General features: G+C 40.1%; 4 protein-coding genes across 5 annotated transcripts; 2 read left to right on the top strand and 2 right to left on the bottom strand.

Annotated features, from left to right (window-relative positions):
- The first annotated feature begins 706 nt into the window (after positions 1–706).
- Tmem214 (Transmembrane protein 214) lies at positions 707–4,512 on the top strand. The gene is made up of 8 exons (XM_018029649.2): positions 707–923; positions 1,095–1,990; positions 2,057–2,267; positions 2,350–2,489; positions 3,194–3,320; positions 3,406–3,671; positions 3,737–3,888; positions 3,955–4,512. Exons 1-8 carry the CDS (start codon positions 797–799, stop codon positions 4,079–4,081), a joined length of 2,046 nt encoding a protein of 681 aa, XP_017885138.1. The 5' UTR covers positions 707–796; the 3' UTR covers positions 4,082–4,512.
- Positions 4,513–4,677: 165 nt separating this feature from the next.
- LOC108628012 (putative deoxyribonuclease TATDN1) lies at positions 4,678–7,188 on the bottom strand. Of its 2 annotated transcripts, none has more exons than XM_018029651.2 (5): positions 6,754–7,188; positions 6,409–6,552; positions 5,733–6,126; positions 5,455–5,658; positions 4,678–5,159 (listed from the first exon to the last, which is right to left on the bottom strand). In XM_018029651.2, the coding sequence occupies exons 1-5, from the start codon at positions 6,857–6,859 to the stop codon at positions 5,054–5,056; spliced, it is 954 nt and encodes a 317-aa protein (XP_017885140.1). In that variant the 5' UTR covers positions 6,860–7,188; the 3' UTR covers positions 4,678–5,053. The 2 variants fall into 2 exon arrangements, with proteins under 2 accessions (XP_017885140.1, XP_017885139.1); XM_018029650.2 differs by having other exon boundaries at positions 6,409–6,588; positions 6,754–7,186.
- Positions 7,189–7,222: 34 nt separating this feature from the next.
- LOC113464713 (ribophorin I) lies at positions 7,223–9,317 on the bottom strand. The gene has a single exon (XM_026816147.1). The coding sequence runs from the start codon at positions 9,186–9,188 to the stop codon at positions 7,362–7,364; it is 1,827 nt and encodes a 608-aa protein (XP_026671948.1). The 5' UTR covers positions 9,189–9,317; the 3' UTR covers positions 7,223–7,361.
- A 104-nt stretch (positions 9,318–9,421) lies between these two features.
- Positions 9,422–13,739, top strand: LOC108628010 (ATP-dependent RNA helicase DHX30). Its single transcript, XM_018029647.2, has 11 exons — positions 9,422–9,705; positions 9,771–9,888; positions 9,978–10,025; positions 10,234–10,276; positions 10,349–11,897; positions 11,983–12,324; positions 12,395–12,636; positions 12,724–12,928; positions 13,003–13,192; positions 13,248–13,324; positions 13,396–13,739. Exons 1-11 carry the CDS (start codon positions 9,659–9,661, stop codon positions 13,604–13,606), a joined length of 3,072 nt encoding a protein of 1,023 aa, XP_017885136.1. The 5' UTR covers positions 9,422–9,658; the 3' UTR covers positions 13,607–13,739.
- Positions 13,740–14,726: the final 987 nt, after the last annotated feature.

The raw sequence follows: 14,726 nt of genomic DNA, 5'->3' as shown, positions 1-14,726 counted from the left end.
ATCAATTCATGGATTTTTTGAAAAATTATAGTGACTTAAAATTTGCATGTATTCTTATGGTAATCACTTTTCCCGTAGGTAATTGGAGTGCCTACAACTTTTATTTGAAGCATTCTTCGATATTTTGTGAAAAAAAAATTTTCAATTTTTCCAAGATTTTTCCAAGGGGTACCCCTTCAGATTTCTCGACATTTTCGTTTTTTGCCCATAACTTCCAAACAGATGGACTTAGGGGATACTATTTAGGACCATTTTGTAGAGGACGACGAGGTCTACAATTTCTGTATAAAAACTTTTCGTTAGCATGAATAGTTTACGAGTAATTTGCAAAAAACTGTTTTTTTGTTTTTCGTCAATAACTAATTTTCCCGTATCTCCAACGGTTTAGAAGTTATTGAGGAAAAACGAAATTTTTTATCAAAAGTTCGCCATTTCGACGGTGGAATGGTCGGATTTTATCAGGACCTATAAAATGCCAATTAATCATGCTTAACTTGTTAAATACTGCATTTAGAAGAAAATTGCATAAAACCAGAGAGAAACTGCCAATTCGTCCTTAATATACGCGCCGTTTGCATCTCCTCGGTGGTACACCAAAACCACCCGTGTTGCATCTCTTTCGGGCTGGCCAGCGTTTCACTCCTCGAACGTCCCGTTAAAAATGACGAATCTCAATGGATCGAATACGCACGCGCGACCACGTACAACACTTTGCCGACAACACAGCTGCTACCAGAAACACTTCAGTGCCTTTTAATAGTATTGTTAGGCGGTTCGACTTTGTCTATTATACATTATGTCGTCCGGTGGTTGGGAATTAGTTGGAAGAAACAAGAAGGAAAAGAGCAATGGAAAGACCAGTAAACTCACGAAGGCTGAGAAAAAGAAGTTCATCGAGAACGCACCGAAAGTCGAGGATTTCCGTAAGCTATTCCCTTTAACCTACGCCAGCTCAGCTCACTTTTACTCGCTACCGTTCGCGCTTTTTATAAATGAACGCGATTCTTTAAATGAAACATTCGAGCGAAGCTCAACCATCTACTCATCAGATGATGTTTCATTCCATAAATAAAAATAGACGCGTTTCATTCCAGTGCCTTTGAGTCAAGTGAAGACTCTATACGATAATCTGGATAGTAACAAGGAAAATAAGAAACCGTCGAAGGAGAAGGAGAGCAAGACAAAGGAGAATGAGGAAAAGAAGAAGCAACAGAAACAGCAGCAGCAGCAGCAGCAGTCTGAGAAGAAGAAAACGGAGCCTCCAAAGGAGAAACCTCCCAAGTCTATAAAAGATGCGCTCAACGCGATTAACGCGGAGGAGTTTCGCAGTATTTTAACCAGCAGCCAGGCCCGATTCCCAGAAGCTCCGTTGATCTGGTTGAAGGATCTGGCTGCATTCCTTAATATGAAAATTCCTGTAGACAAAGAAGACGCCGTGTTCTCTGGGAAGCCTAAGGACTACCCGCTGAGCGTGGTGCCCAAATCGATATCCAGCACATTGGAGAAAGCCATCGAGGTGGCCGGGAAGCAAACCGCGCAACTTTTTTACGAAAACACTCTCACCGCGATGGCCACCGATCTAGCCAAGGGATCGCCCGCCGTCGGGCACAAATTGTTCTTACAACTCCTGGCGAAGATCAATCCCGAGATGACCGCCGCTAACGTCTCGAAATTGATCCGCGTGAAGAATTCTTATCAGAACAGAAAGAACATCGGCCTCTCGTTACTCTGGGCGATGTCCCAGGCTGGCAGAAGGAATCTGCCACTGGGGTTGAAAGTATGGCACGAAGTGATGTCGCCGATGCTGGAGGCCAAAAGCTACTGCAACTACGTCGCACAAATATTGAACGATCTGGTGTTCGGCCACGAGAACTGCCACGACCTCAAACCGGAGGTGTACTTCGATATAATCGAAGACACATGCTCTGGGAAGTTCAACGTCCCTGCTTCGATAGGCAGGGAAATTAATAACAGCCTCGACAAATTAAGAGTAAGCATCCCGTCATCGTTAATCGAAAGCTTCGTTCTGTCACTTATGTATTTATATTCGTTCCAGTCGATACTGTTTAAAAATAAAAATCTGAGTTGTACAAAGCTGTTCGAAACGTTGCTCGGAAAGGTCTCACCGAAGGTGCACGCGAGCTATAGGGACGAATTAGTTAAAGCGCTCGTAGGCTGTTTATGTACAGACCGTCTCTGCTTCTCCGCGTGGAGATCGCTCCACGCTAAGAATTTGTACCAATCGCATTTAATTTTAACGTACATCGGTAAGAATCGAACGATCAGGTTTTAAACATTAATTAATCATACAACGTATATCGTGAAATCAATTGTGGCTCATTATTCTAGATGCTAAATGGAGTGTCTTGCGTACGAAATTAGACGCGAAATGCTTGAAAGAAACGTGTACGCTATTTCAGACGAGCAACGAGAGGTGGAAGAAGGGCAAGGACGAGGGCCTGGCCAAGAGTTGCAACGCGATATGCAAGGTACGTGGAAATTTAATAAATCGATCGAGAACAATTCTGTCGTTCAATAAATCACATTTCCTCGATGTATATTTCCATGTAAATCCGATACCCATCGAAAATGCATGACACCTGCTCTTTCCCGGTACTCCGTTGTACGTATGCGCAAACACGCAAGTCAGAATGTTACACGTAACGTACGTACGAATTCCGCTTTGGCCGATTGCCGAAGTTTAAACGCGTGGCACACGTTTCAAACGCCGATACGGTTCGCCGACGTATTTTCGCAGCTTCTATTTCGATTTAATTGGGGAAAGAAACCAGATCGTTCAAATCCGGCGAGCCTCCGCCGCAACGAGATTCGAATTCTTAATCTAGTGTAGGTTAGATAGCTTGTTTTTTCGGGAGGAGACTATCGATCGCACATTGTCCCCTCGACATTGCTAGTGACGACATTAACATCGTTCGGCGTTCGTGCTTTTTTTACGGGCAAACGGTACACGTTGAAAACAGCACCGGGATTTTAAGGTTTTCGCCGACGATTTCAACGAACGGAAGTACGTACTCAGACACGTATACAATAATTCGCTGGTGTATGTACATACAACTAGTCATTTTCTTGTTATTGACGTTGACCTTTAAACCCCGCACGGCCGTTATCAGTGTTTGTCAAACAACACCTCGTTCAGATACGGTGATTACCTTACTCGGTCTCTTTATTCCAGGGATTATTATTGAAAATGACAGCTTCTCCGAGCAAGAAGTTCCCCTGGAGAAAAGTGGTAGTTTTGTTATTACTTCTTGTCAGTGCCGTCATCAGTTACGATGTTTACAAGCACAATGGTTTTAAAGGTAGGAAAACATCTGGCGTTTTTATTTATTCATATTGACAGATGGGTAATTTCTGGTATTACGTTTGGTGTCGATAAAATTGTAGCATCGAACACGGACAAACTCTTGAAGAGCAGTGGACTGTCCGCTTATGGGCACCAGTCATGGGTCGTGATACAAGGGTACTCGTCCAGAGCTCTCGAATTTATAGAAGCCTCGTCACCGGAATATTACAAGGCGACGGTCGATACGTGTAAACCGTATATGAAATTAGCTGGGGACGTTTACATTGTAATGAAAAATGTTTCTCTTAAATTTTACGATAACATTGTGGAGTACACTAGAAAAAACGGTCCGCGGGTGACGGAAACGGTAAGTACCGAAAGAAATATGCGAGGGACGAGATATGATGAGGATAAGTATTATATATTTAATAGATCGAACATTACGCTCCGGGAATGTTGGACGAAATTAAATTAAGGAGTAACCAGAGTTTCGAATTAGTCACAGTCTATACGAAACAGTTCTCGGAGAAGGTGTCCGACTACTGGATCCTGTCGATTGATTGGATCCAACACAATGTCTTCGTGTAAGTAGAAGAGAGGCGCGTACGAAAATGTTGATCAAAATCTTACGACGTCGTGTTTCGTTTTAGCGGGAAACTAAGTCCGGAGAATTTGCAAAATTACGCCACGAAAGCGATCGACACGACGCAGAGTTTGGCAAGTCAAACTTACGACTGGGTCTACGAGAAGATGCAGACGCTGTCTAAAGTCCCGTGAACGAAATTCACCGGACGTTAAGTAACCGGAACTTTGTTCTTCGGTGATTAACGAATAAAATCTCCTCCCACGTCTCTGCATTTAGTTCTATGATTCCGAAGTTGCTGATACATTTCCAAATACATCGTGACGGCCATTTTACCTGTGATATTTGAAGAATATGTATACGTACTCCGACGCGACGTTTTGACAAACACGTAAATTCGATTCGAAACTGTCCCCTTTAAGTTAATACTGTCTGTCGTCAAAATAATTATTAAAGTAATATATATACTACATTATTTAGTATTGAGACGAAGAACCTCTCATTTTGTATATTTACTAATATATTTTTCATTCAATGTTTCTAATACGGTGTTTGATGATAATATAACAAGTTGATTTGTGAATTTGAACAGTATATTGAATAATAAAATTATTTTTTTGGTATCGTTTTTTGTTTATATATAAAAATAATGGAGGAGAGAGAGAGAGAGAGTGTGTAGAGTACACGCGTTAATTCTATCCGTAGAATATTTAACTTAATATCACTAGACATAGCAATAAGAGTAACAAATAATATCCATAGGATGTATAGAATAATGTCGATAAATAGGTATGGTAATATAATAATTATTATTATAATTATAATAGCGCTAATAGTGCGAATTGCTAATTGCGATGATTAATGGTGACAATGATTAGTTTAACGAAAACAAAAAAGATAAAAAGAAAAGCAATATTAAAGTTTTATATGTAAAGAGATCAGTGGGACGCGGCGCGCTCGTCGCAGTCCATACAACTATGCATGTAAAAATGAGTCTCTTCATTTCCTTCCTTCTCAAAAATGGACATGGTAGAAATTATGTGTATTCCTCTGTATCGTATATAGTTTCACAGCATTTTTTCCCCTGATTATTATACGTATGAGCGTGTAATGCTAAAATGCGCATCGGTTACAAAAATTAGTACACTTCAGTCTGGGTTAATGTGTTAGAGTTCGTGCGGGAAGAAGACCTTCATCGTATTTTTATAGATCTGATTGCACAAGTATTCCTCCTCCTCGTCTCTGATCCGCGCGAGGACTTCCAAAATTTGGCTGTGGGAAGAAGCATCCGGATAACGATTAACGATCCACGTAAAAACTGCCATCAGGGATTGAAGCCATGATCAGATTGTTCATTTTTATGCAAAATAAAAATTGTAGGATATCTATTTGAGAAATGATATTTAGTATGAACATCCTTTGATCCTTTGAACGACATTCTATTCAATTTATAAACGTATGAAATCCACGATCTAGTCATGACAGCGATTTTTGGTTTTCGATTAATTTCGTAATCTTTTCAATCCCTGCAATCTGTCGAGCGAACAAATGTTAGCAATATACTTACACTATGGTACACGGTTCGTTTCTCCCTTTGACCATTTTATCGGGTTGCCATTTTTCTTTTTTCACCGACGGAAAATTGGTGATTACGTCCTTCGCGGAAGCGTGGGTAGGCCTTATTTCACACCACGGGCAATCAGTCTCTATCATCAGCCTATCTGACGGTATTGTCGTGACCGAAAACAGATTTTCTTCTGTTTTAAGGGAACTGCAATTCAAATTTCACGCACCAGTCGTACATATAAGACATCGTGAATCGGTAATGACAGTATTAAAACGTACCATCCGTTAATACCGATGTACAATCCCAATTGCAAGATAGAATTAGCTTCCTCTGGGTTCCCGTCGAATGAGTGTACGACACCAGCGGTCAACGTGTTCTTATGCTTTCTTAAAATCCTTACGAAATCCTCGCTAGCATTACGGCAATGCAGAAACATTGGTAATTTCAATGTGGAACATAAAGACAGCTGCAACTCGAAATATTTCTTTTGCACGTCTTTCGGGCAGAATTGTAGCCTGTCGTAATCGAGTCCCATCTCACCGATGGCTACAATTTTATCTTTATTGTCCGCGGCTAAGTCTGACAATGATTTAAGGTACGCATCTGGGTCGCCGCTCTCCTCAAAAGCGTTGCAATGCGTCGGGTGGCAGCCGACCGTTGAAAATAATCGTTCTGAAACAAAGTAAGACCATGTCGAATAAATTCAGAAAGAAAATCTATTGCACATGCAGTTCGATGATAGAATTGCAGCAACTGTCGCATCTCTTTTACCAGTTTTTGGGCCATTTCAATTTAGTAACAAGTGTTTAAAATATGTAAATAGTTACAGGAAATGATCTCACTTGTTTCTAAGAGCTACAGATAACTGTGAGAGACGCGACGACACGGCAATGGTTTTTTTCATTAATCGAATCTAACGAAATTGTTGCTGACATTTAAAAATAATGAACTTACCGTCTCTCCGAGCTATTTCGAGGGCCTTCCTGCTCTCTTCCATATTACAGGCAGTGATTATAATTTTCGACAAATCATTGTTCCAGCTTCGGTCTAAAACTTTATCCAGATCCGGTTCGTGTTTCTGCGATCCATGATAAATCCCTTGAAACATAGGATCTGTCAAATTGGCCCCGATATCTGTGTCGAAGAACGAACAACCGTAAAACATTATCCGTCTGCCTATAACCCTCGAGCAGCGAGCAGTAAAACAAAAATACCACGAATACACAGTTTTTAGACTCGCATTGAAAATCGCGAATCGTCAAAACGTTATCACGATTCAACGAGCAACCGATTATTTACCTATAAATTTTCTTAAATTACTCATTCTGCTGCCAGCAAGCATTCGATGTAATGACAGTTTTCTCGGATCCACTGTGCTGCCCGAAAGGGTTAGCAGGTGTCTCATTTAACCGGCGACGTTGTCGTACGTTGACAGAATTTGTAAAGCCAACGGAAAGATCGAAGTTATATCCCTTCGATTACTAGCGAATTCGATCCATTAGATAATTTTATTTTATGGAAACGAACTTGATTAACTTTCACTAGATATTTACACTTACATATCTCTATAATAGCCAATGTTTTATTCTAGCCCAATCGGTCCGAGAATGGGACTTGGTTTACACTTTTAAAAGCCTAATCATTCGTTCTTCCACATCCTCGCACACTAACGAACTTTTCACATTTAATTACTCATATGAATCTTTATATATAATATATATTTCGAAACAACGATATCTCGCGATTATAATTAAATGAATAATCGACATACGTTTATTAGAAATGATTTTTATTACAACATCGTTCGTTTTAATTACAAAATCTCAACTCATCATGAGAGAGTAGGGAACATGTTGGAAATTACGTTTAAAGTCTCTTGTTCTCCGGCACCCTTTGCAAGTATTTTTTTACTGCAATGACTTTATTATCGAATTGATCTTCTCAACGCACTCCTCTTTCTTCTTCGTAATCGCCGCTTCGGCTTCTACGAATTGCTGACGGCCGATCTTGCCCGGTACCAGTTTGTCCACGTATAAAGCTTGTTGCTGATTGTAAAGCTCCTTCAACGTCCTGTCGTACTTTTGCAGCTCCTGAACGCGATCGTACACATCGCCCGACTCGCTTTTCAAACGCTGGGCGATCTCAGCGATAGCACTAGTCGCACTTTTGTACTCCTGATTGATACCCTTCACAACGGACAGGAACGCGTTCGCGTCCTTGTTCGCCTTCAGATACGCCAGCTGATCGTCTAATTCGTTATAAGAAGTCACTCGGCGGTCCTGCGCAGCCAAGATCTTCTCGCACTGTCCAGCGATCCGTAATTTACTCTCAGACGCCTCGTCCTTGTCGATCGAGAAGTCCAGCCTCACATATGTAATTACTAATAAGAATAACAGATACAGTGCCACAGCTACGAGCAGCGGTTCCTGCAACATCAATATCCGCGGGAACGTGTATTTCAGTCTGAAGTTTTGAATGTGATTCTCGACCAAGTTCTTCTTAGTAATCGAAATCACCGGACGGCCGACGGTGTCCAAATACGTGTAATGTAGAGAGTCTGGTAAACGCGTCGCAGGATATGGAAGAATCAGCTCAATGTTCTTCGATCCCTCTGGTAGAATAATCTTTACGACTAACTCGTCTACTACCATGTCGTCGAAGACGTGATCGAGCAATCTCATCTCGAGCGTGTACTGATCGTTCGAGTGGAACAGATACTCGTAACTGGGAACATTGTAACCAACTATGTACTTGGTCTTCCAGCCACCGAATAGTGGGAACCGTGGACGAAGGTTCAACTCCACGGAGTCTTTCTTAATACGCGTATGAGAGGTCGAGATGTTGCCAATCTCGTCTCGGTAATAAATATCAGAGGCAGCCGCGGGTAAAATAGTGTCGAAGCTCTGGATACTGGCTTGTCCCGATTTCGGCTCCCTCGCGAATTCATACCTCGAGAAAGATCCCTTTAACAATGCTCCTGTATGCAGCAGATCGATATGCTCTTCTACAGCTATGTTACCCCAGTGAGAGATCTCGATGCTCCTCTCGAGTCTAGTGACGGTCAAGAATTTATTATTGTTCTCAAAGTGTATGCTGAGCTCCTCGTAAGAGAACGGAGGGATCTTCTCGTAAGAGCCATAAGTGATCACTGAATCGCTCTGTGAAACTGGTTCGAATTTAGTGTAGCTTTCGATATTTCGTGATGGTAGAGAGACAGTGGTCGTCTCTTTTGCTATATTATAAGGCGAGTAAAGGTGAATGTTTCCCGTATACTTAACCAATTGCTTCTCCTTCTGCGTGATCATCTTCGGGTAAGGCACCAGCTCGTGAACCATGATCCATTCTACCTCGACGGACGTGGTTCTTCCGGGTGGCAGTGGGACCTTCAGTTCAACTTTGTAGAACGTTTTGTCTGCATGCTGGTTTATTTTGACCTCGGTCAACTTCAGTTCTACCCGCACGGGTTCTCGGTATGCCGCTATGTAACTGAGGCTGCTCCTCTGTTCGGGTTCCAATGCAAAAATGAAACTTTGCACGTGTTTATCCTTGCTACCGTTCTCCAGCACGATCCTGGTCGTGATCTTCGTTAATTGCGACTGCAAGTCGATGTGTTTCTCCACGGTCTTGAAACTTAATTCTGGATCGATGACGTTACCAGTGGCGAAAGAACAGATGTATAATGCAACGATCAGTAAAACGTTCCATGCCAATACGATTCGGCTGCGTTTCAGCATATTTCTAAGCAATACCCCTTCGGGTTCGCCGTCAGTTTACGACACGTTTAATAAATAACCGGCGAGCGGTATTGCACATGCGACACGTTATAGACGTGGCGGGCGTTTATCTGAGGCCACGTATTATATAGACCGGTAAACCTGGATCACCGGGTGCTTCCTCCTTCTCAGTGGAGACCCTCCGAACGTTCTTCACATCGACCGTAGGTATATTGAAATTCTCTATCTGCACACGTGCTCTAAGCAGTAGAAAATGGTAGGAAAGAAATGAATAGTTGTCTGAAGAAATGTTCATTAGTTTTTACGGTTATTGTAATTAATTACAATTAAATATAAGACAGAATCGTGAACGTTGATGCTGCCATAAAAATAGTAGTCTCTAAGGAATATAATGTCAATGTTTAATAAATCTATATATTAACTGTATAACCTGTATTATTTTACGAAGAATATCTATGAATTAAGAGAAAATGTTATCTCACATTACGTGCAGTGCAAGGAGATCGTTGCATAGCAAGTAAGTAACGTAAGCTTCATTAAAATCATGTATGTCCGTACGTACTAATTCTTTATGTCCAACAGTTTAGCGTCGTACTGCCTCACTCAGATCTATAGATCACGTTTAAAGAATCAAGTAACGTTCTACTGTTCCCAGAGTCGGAACCCGAAATTTAATGCACTCTCTTATAATTCTTTCAAGGTTTGTCATAAAGTACTTTTCCTAGGAAAGAACAATAAGCGAAGGAACAGGGTGCAAATTTAATATTAACGTATTACGTTTGGTTTCAGAAAGAGGCTGAGGAAAATAAAGAGGGAGAAGTAACTAAGTTTACACAGGTAAGTGACATAAATATTTTTATTTTATAAAATACAGTTCTCTCAGAAATACAATCATTTCTTGAAAATACAATACTTACAAACATACAATCAAACAAACAATTGAACATACAATCTTTCTGAAAAATTTGTACTTGGTACGTCCTTGTATAAATCTCTATAGATTAAATAATGTACAGAGTGTTAATGCGAAATGAATTTGTAACAGGGAAACAATAAATTGGATAACATTGATTCGGCGATCAGAGAGCGTAAGTACGATAATGTATGATAAGCCTTTGTTGCATTCTTCCTAATCAAATTTATCCTAATATCAATTTCAGGTATTAAGAAATTGTATACGTTTCCACTGGCTGATCTTAGAAACATTTACAACGTCGTCAACAATGAATTTAATAAGGAATGCATGTCGGTTACGTACGGAACAGAGACGCGCAACAGGAACAGGTGTACCATTAACATCACGTGGCCTGTTGAAACGTCATTTTCTGAAGTAGCGACGAACAAACAGAGCGCTGCGCATAATGCAGCGCTCGCGTGTTTGGAATGGTTACACATGAATAAAAGAGTAAGCAGAAAGAAACCTGTGCTGTACGACGATAAGGACATTAGACACCACTTAGAGGATCAGGGATTTGTCAACATCAACGTAGCACCGGAATGGAAGCAGGAGTTACGTTCACTGATCAAAGACTTTGACGATCGCATAGAACCTGTAATAACGGCCTCACCGATCCCTGAAGTTGAGGAAGAGTCGATGGAAGAAGAGAATGTTTCCGAATCGAACGACGACTTGTCAGATATGATGTCGTATAAGACGAATTATATGTTGAGCGATTACGTACATAAAAAGAAGACCGAAGATCTGCCTATTACTAGATATCGAGAAGAAATTCTCAGTAGTTTAGCAAATAATCAAGTCATAGTTATTAAAGGAGACACCGGCTGCGGCAAGAGCACCCAAGTTCCACAGTTCATAATCGACGACTACGTGGAACAAGGTAGAGGGAACGAGTGTAACATAGTCGTGGCAGAGCCTCGAAGGATCTCGGCTGTCTCTTTAGCTCACCGCGTTGCCTGGGAAAGGAACGAGAATGTGGGCGACGTCGTCGGATATCACGTTCGATTCGACAACGTGCTGCCACAAATGGGCGGTTCGGTTTTGTACTGCACGGCCGGAATACTGCTGCGAAGATTGGAATACGATCCTACTTTGAAAGGAGTGACGCATATAATTATAGACGAGGCTCACGAGAGGAGTCTACAGACCGACATATTACTGAAATTCTTCAAGGACCTACTGAAAACTCAACCGCACCTGAAGCTCATAATTATGTCTGCAAGTATAAACGCAGAATTGTTTCAAGAGTACTTCGCGTGCTCGATTATCGACGTGCCTGGCAAGACGTACCCCGTCGAAATGCATTTCATTGAAGATATACCCATTTTTAATAAGAACCAGGGAAATAGAAGTTACTCCAGGGATATAGAAGTTCCATATGACAAAGTGGTACAACTGATAAGATGGATCATCGGTACTAAACCGCCGGGAGCAATTTTATGCTTCCTCCCGGGCTGGCAAGAAATAAAGGAGATGAACAATTTGCTTGTCAACGAGGGCATCAGGAATCTGTTCATAATGTCACTTCATTCCAAAATACCGATTAAAGCCCAGCAAAAGGTTTTCGAGCCGGTGCCGGCCAACAAGACCAAAGTGATACTGTCTACGGACATAGCAGAGACTGGCATCACGATCAAAGACATCAGCTACGTGATCGATACGGCGATTAAGAGACAAGTAGAATGGAACGAATTCAAGTTTTTGAGCAGTTTAAATTTCAGTTATATATCCCAAGCGAGCATTTGCCAACGGTAAGTTGATCTTGAGGAAGGTTCCCATTCTTACATCCCCCTTACCGGATACCGTGATTTCAAACTAACTTCGATTGATGTCTAGAAAAGGGAGAGCTGGACGTGTAAAGCCAGGAGAAAGCTACCATCTAATTACGAAAAGACAATATGAGAAACTGGACCCATACCCAAAACCAGAAATATTGAAAATTCCATTGGAGGAAGCGATTATTATTAGTAAGACGTTGAAGAACGAGAAAGCGTACGATTTCTTTGGAGAGATGATCGAAACTCCTAGTAAGGTGTCCATAAATCATGCGATCAGCAATTTAATGAGGCTCAGCATCCTCGACGAGGACGAGAATCTCACGAGTTTGGGAAAACGTGTTTCATATTTCGCGTTGCATCCGAAACTAAGTAGGGCAGTGGTATTGTCCTGTATATTCCAGTACGTAAGACATACTTATTTCGTATTTCACTTAATTCTTTCAGTAAATTCAATTTTCCATCGTTTTAAGGTGTTTAGATCCTGTATTATCGATAGCTACCGTGTTTTCGACCGCGATGGGCCCTAGTGTTTCGCTGGACGAAACGGAGAGCGTCAACGTGGTTTATAAAGATCAGAAGAAAGAGTATCATAAGACGAGCGATCATATCGCTATCTTACAGTATTACGACAGCCTGCAGCATGCTAAGAATCCATCGCTGTTCAGTTTCTCCAATGACACGCAACAAGTGAAAAGTACACACGCGGTGAAAAGTAAGTCGGTCGTCACGAGAATTAATCGTTTAATTTTATTACATTTGTTAATTTAATTTTTATTTCAATCAATTATTTAATTCGCAGAGCTGTATTTATTACATATGAATAATCTCATAAGCGCCGGGATGATCTCGTCAACGTTCGATTATAAGAATATGAACCTCTACGGCAAGAACAACGAGATAATCCGCGCGATGCTGTTCGCCGGTACGAATCATCTGCTGAAAAGAAACTGTTACGGATACAAGAATGGATGTTTCATGAGCAACACGAACGAGTTCATAACCGAGTTAGTGTACCTTCGAAAGGCAAAGAAATTGCTCCATTCTTCAAATTTCTATTTTCCATGTTTCCTCTTCTCAGGGACGGCGAGAAAGTTAAGCTCAAGACGGAAAGCGTGAATTATAACAGAAGAACGTGGCCGAGTGATACGATGACTTATATCAACAAGATGGAATTCGTTAAAAGGCATTCGTGTTTAATTACCGACACCAGCATGGTCTCTCCGCTGACGGTGCTACTGTTCAGCCAGGGCGAGGCTTGTTACGAACAAGTACGTATTTTCCTAATCAAGTTTATCAAATATAAAATATCTAAATTCCTTTCAGATGGACAACGTTTCCGAAGGTGATGCTGTTATTTCTATAGACAGTATAAGTAACGTGAAACTGTGCTGTGACAAGGAGTCAGTATTTCCTCCATAGTTCTTTATTCATTTGTTTTCAACCTTATTATACGTCGCTTATTTCTTTCCAGAGCTGCGGATTTGCTGTTGAAATTCCGGAGCATATTGTGGAACGTGGCGGACTTTATAATTAAGTATGAAGGCGAGAAAAATGAAGACAATTTGAGTGTAGTTAAATCGTACAAAGAAAAACTAATGCCGGTGCTCTCGAAAATGTTGTTGGAGTCCTCGAGAGATATCGAAGAAGAAAGTGACGACGACGAGGACTCTATGAAATATTAGGATTATTTGTATAATAAATAGTTTTAGGCGAAGTTTCTATGTACATAAATTTATATGTATGACTATTTGTCTGTCGATAATAAGTACATCGATAGATTTCCGAAATAAATCTGTTCTCTTTCTTTCCACCATATTTCCGGAATCTTTCAGCTGAAAGCCGGAGATCAATCCATTAATCGCGGTACATACGAATAATACGAATTCTGTTTCCTTAATGGTAAAAAAATATTAACAGTGATCTATTTCCTGGCATTCAGACATACTCGGATTGTTCGTATATCCGGTACAGCGATTAGCTTCCGGTCCCGCAGTCATGACTACAACATTTCTGATTGCTATTTAGAAAATGATTCGATATAATATTTATTAAAATAACAATGAAATATTTCTATATAATTCTCACAACTTCGTATAAAATTAGTATCGATTAAAATCTACGTTGATATATACATCTCGCAGGTACATTGAAGCGTGCGCTTCTGATACAGATAACTTCAATTAAACTAAGAAAAAAATTAATATAAGAATATATAAAATAAACTATGTTAAATATATAAAATTTATAAATAGAAAATATAATATAAATATAGTAATAAATCAACTAACAATTAAAACCATCGCGTAGATATATAAATGCCAAACAAATAATATTTTATGTAACAACGATAAGTAAAAATATTCTTAAATTACGATTTCGCTTTTCAGGAATGTATAAAATCTATATTATTATAATCTCTTCACTGTAACGTGACTAACATGAAAAAAAACAACAGGTATATTATGTAACATGGCTTAGAAAGTGTTTAACTGTCTGATATAATGCAGAAGGAAACAATCTACCATTTGTTACATATAACACTCTTATTTAAATTTGTATCTCCATTATCAGGAAATTATTTATATCGACTAGCAATTAAGTTTTAATATTCATATACTAGTAAAATATAAATTATCGATACGTAATATTGCACTTCCGGCTGCTTCATCGTTAGTTTCGATTGTAATGGCAATTTCAATTATTTTCATTACCTATATTTAACATACAGGGTGAGTCGCATAACGTTTGCACCCTATATAAATTCTTAATCATAGAACTGAACGTATACATGTATTTGTATAA

Source organism: Ceratina calcarata, unplaced genomic scaffold (assembly GCF_001652005.2).
Source record: "Ceratina calcarata isolate Rehan_Ccalc_2016 unplaced genomic scaffold, ASM165200v1 scaffold493, whole genome shotgun sequence".
NCBI lineage: Eukaryota > Metazoa > Arthropoda > Insecta > Hymenoptera > Apidae > Ceratina > Ceratina calcarata.
This window is presented reverse-complemented; position numbering and strand designations above follow the sequence as displayed.

Coding starts and splice junctions, on each gene's coding strand:
- Tmem214 (XM_018029649.2), top strand. CDS start 797: ATGTCGTCCGGTGGTTGGGAATTAGTTGGAAGAAACAAGAAGGAAAAG. Junction 3,321..3,405: donor CAAGCACAATGGTTTTAAAG/GTAGGAAAACAT, acceptor ATAAAATTGTAG/CATCGAACACGGACAAACTC. Junction 3,889..3,954: donor ATCCAACACAATGTCTTCGT/GTAAGTAGAAGA, acceptor GTTTCGTTTTAG/CGGGAAACTAAGTCCGGAGA.
- LOC108628012 (XM_018029650.2), bottom strand. CDS start 6,859: ATGAGACACCTGCTAACCCTTTCGGGCAGCACAGTGGATCCGAGAAAA. Junction 6,589..6,753: donor TAATTTAAGAAAATTTATAG/GTAAATAATCGG, acceptor TCTTCGACACAG/ATATCGGGGCCAATTTGACA. Junction 5,659..5,732: donor TACATCGGTATTAACGGATG/GTACGTTTTAAT, acceptor TTTGAATTGCAG/TTCCCTTAAAACAGAAGAAA.
- LOC113464713 (XM_026816147.1), bottom strand. CDS start 9,188: ATGCTGAAACGCAGCCGAATCGTATTGGCATGGAACGTTTTACTGATC.
- LOC108628010 (XM_018029647.2), top strand. CDS start 9,659: ATGTTATCTCACATTACGTGCAGTGCAAGGAGATCGTTGCATAGCAA. Junction 9,706..9,770: donor AGGAGATCGTTGCATAGCAA/GTAAGTAACGTA, acceptor TATGTCCAACAG/TTTAGCGTCGTACTGCCTCA. Junction 11,898..11,982: donor CAAGCGAGCATTTGCCAACG/GTAAGTTGATCT, acceptor ATTGATGTCTAG/AAAAGGGAGAGCTGGACGTG.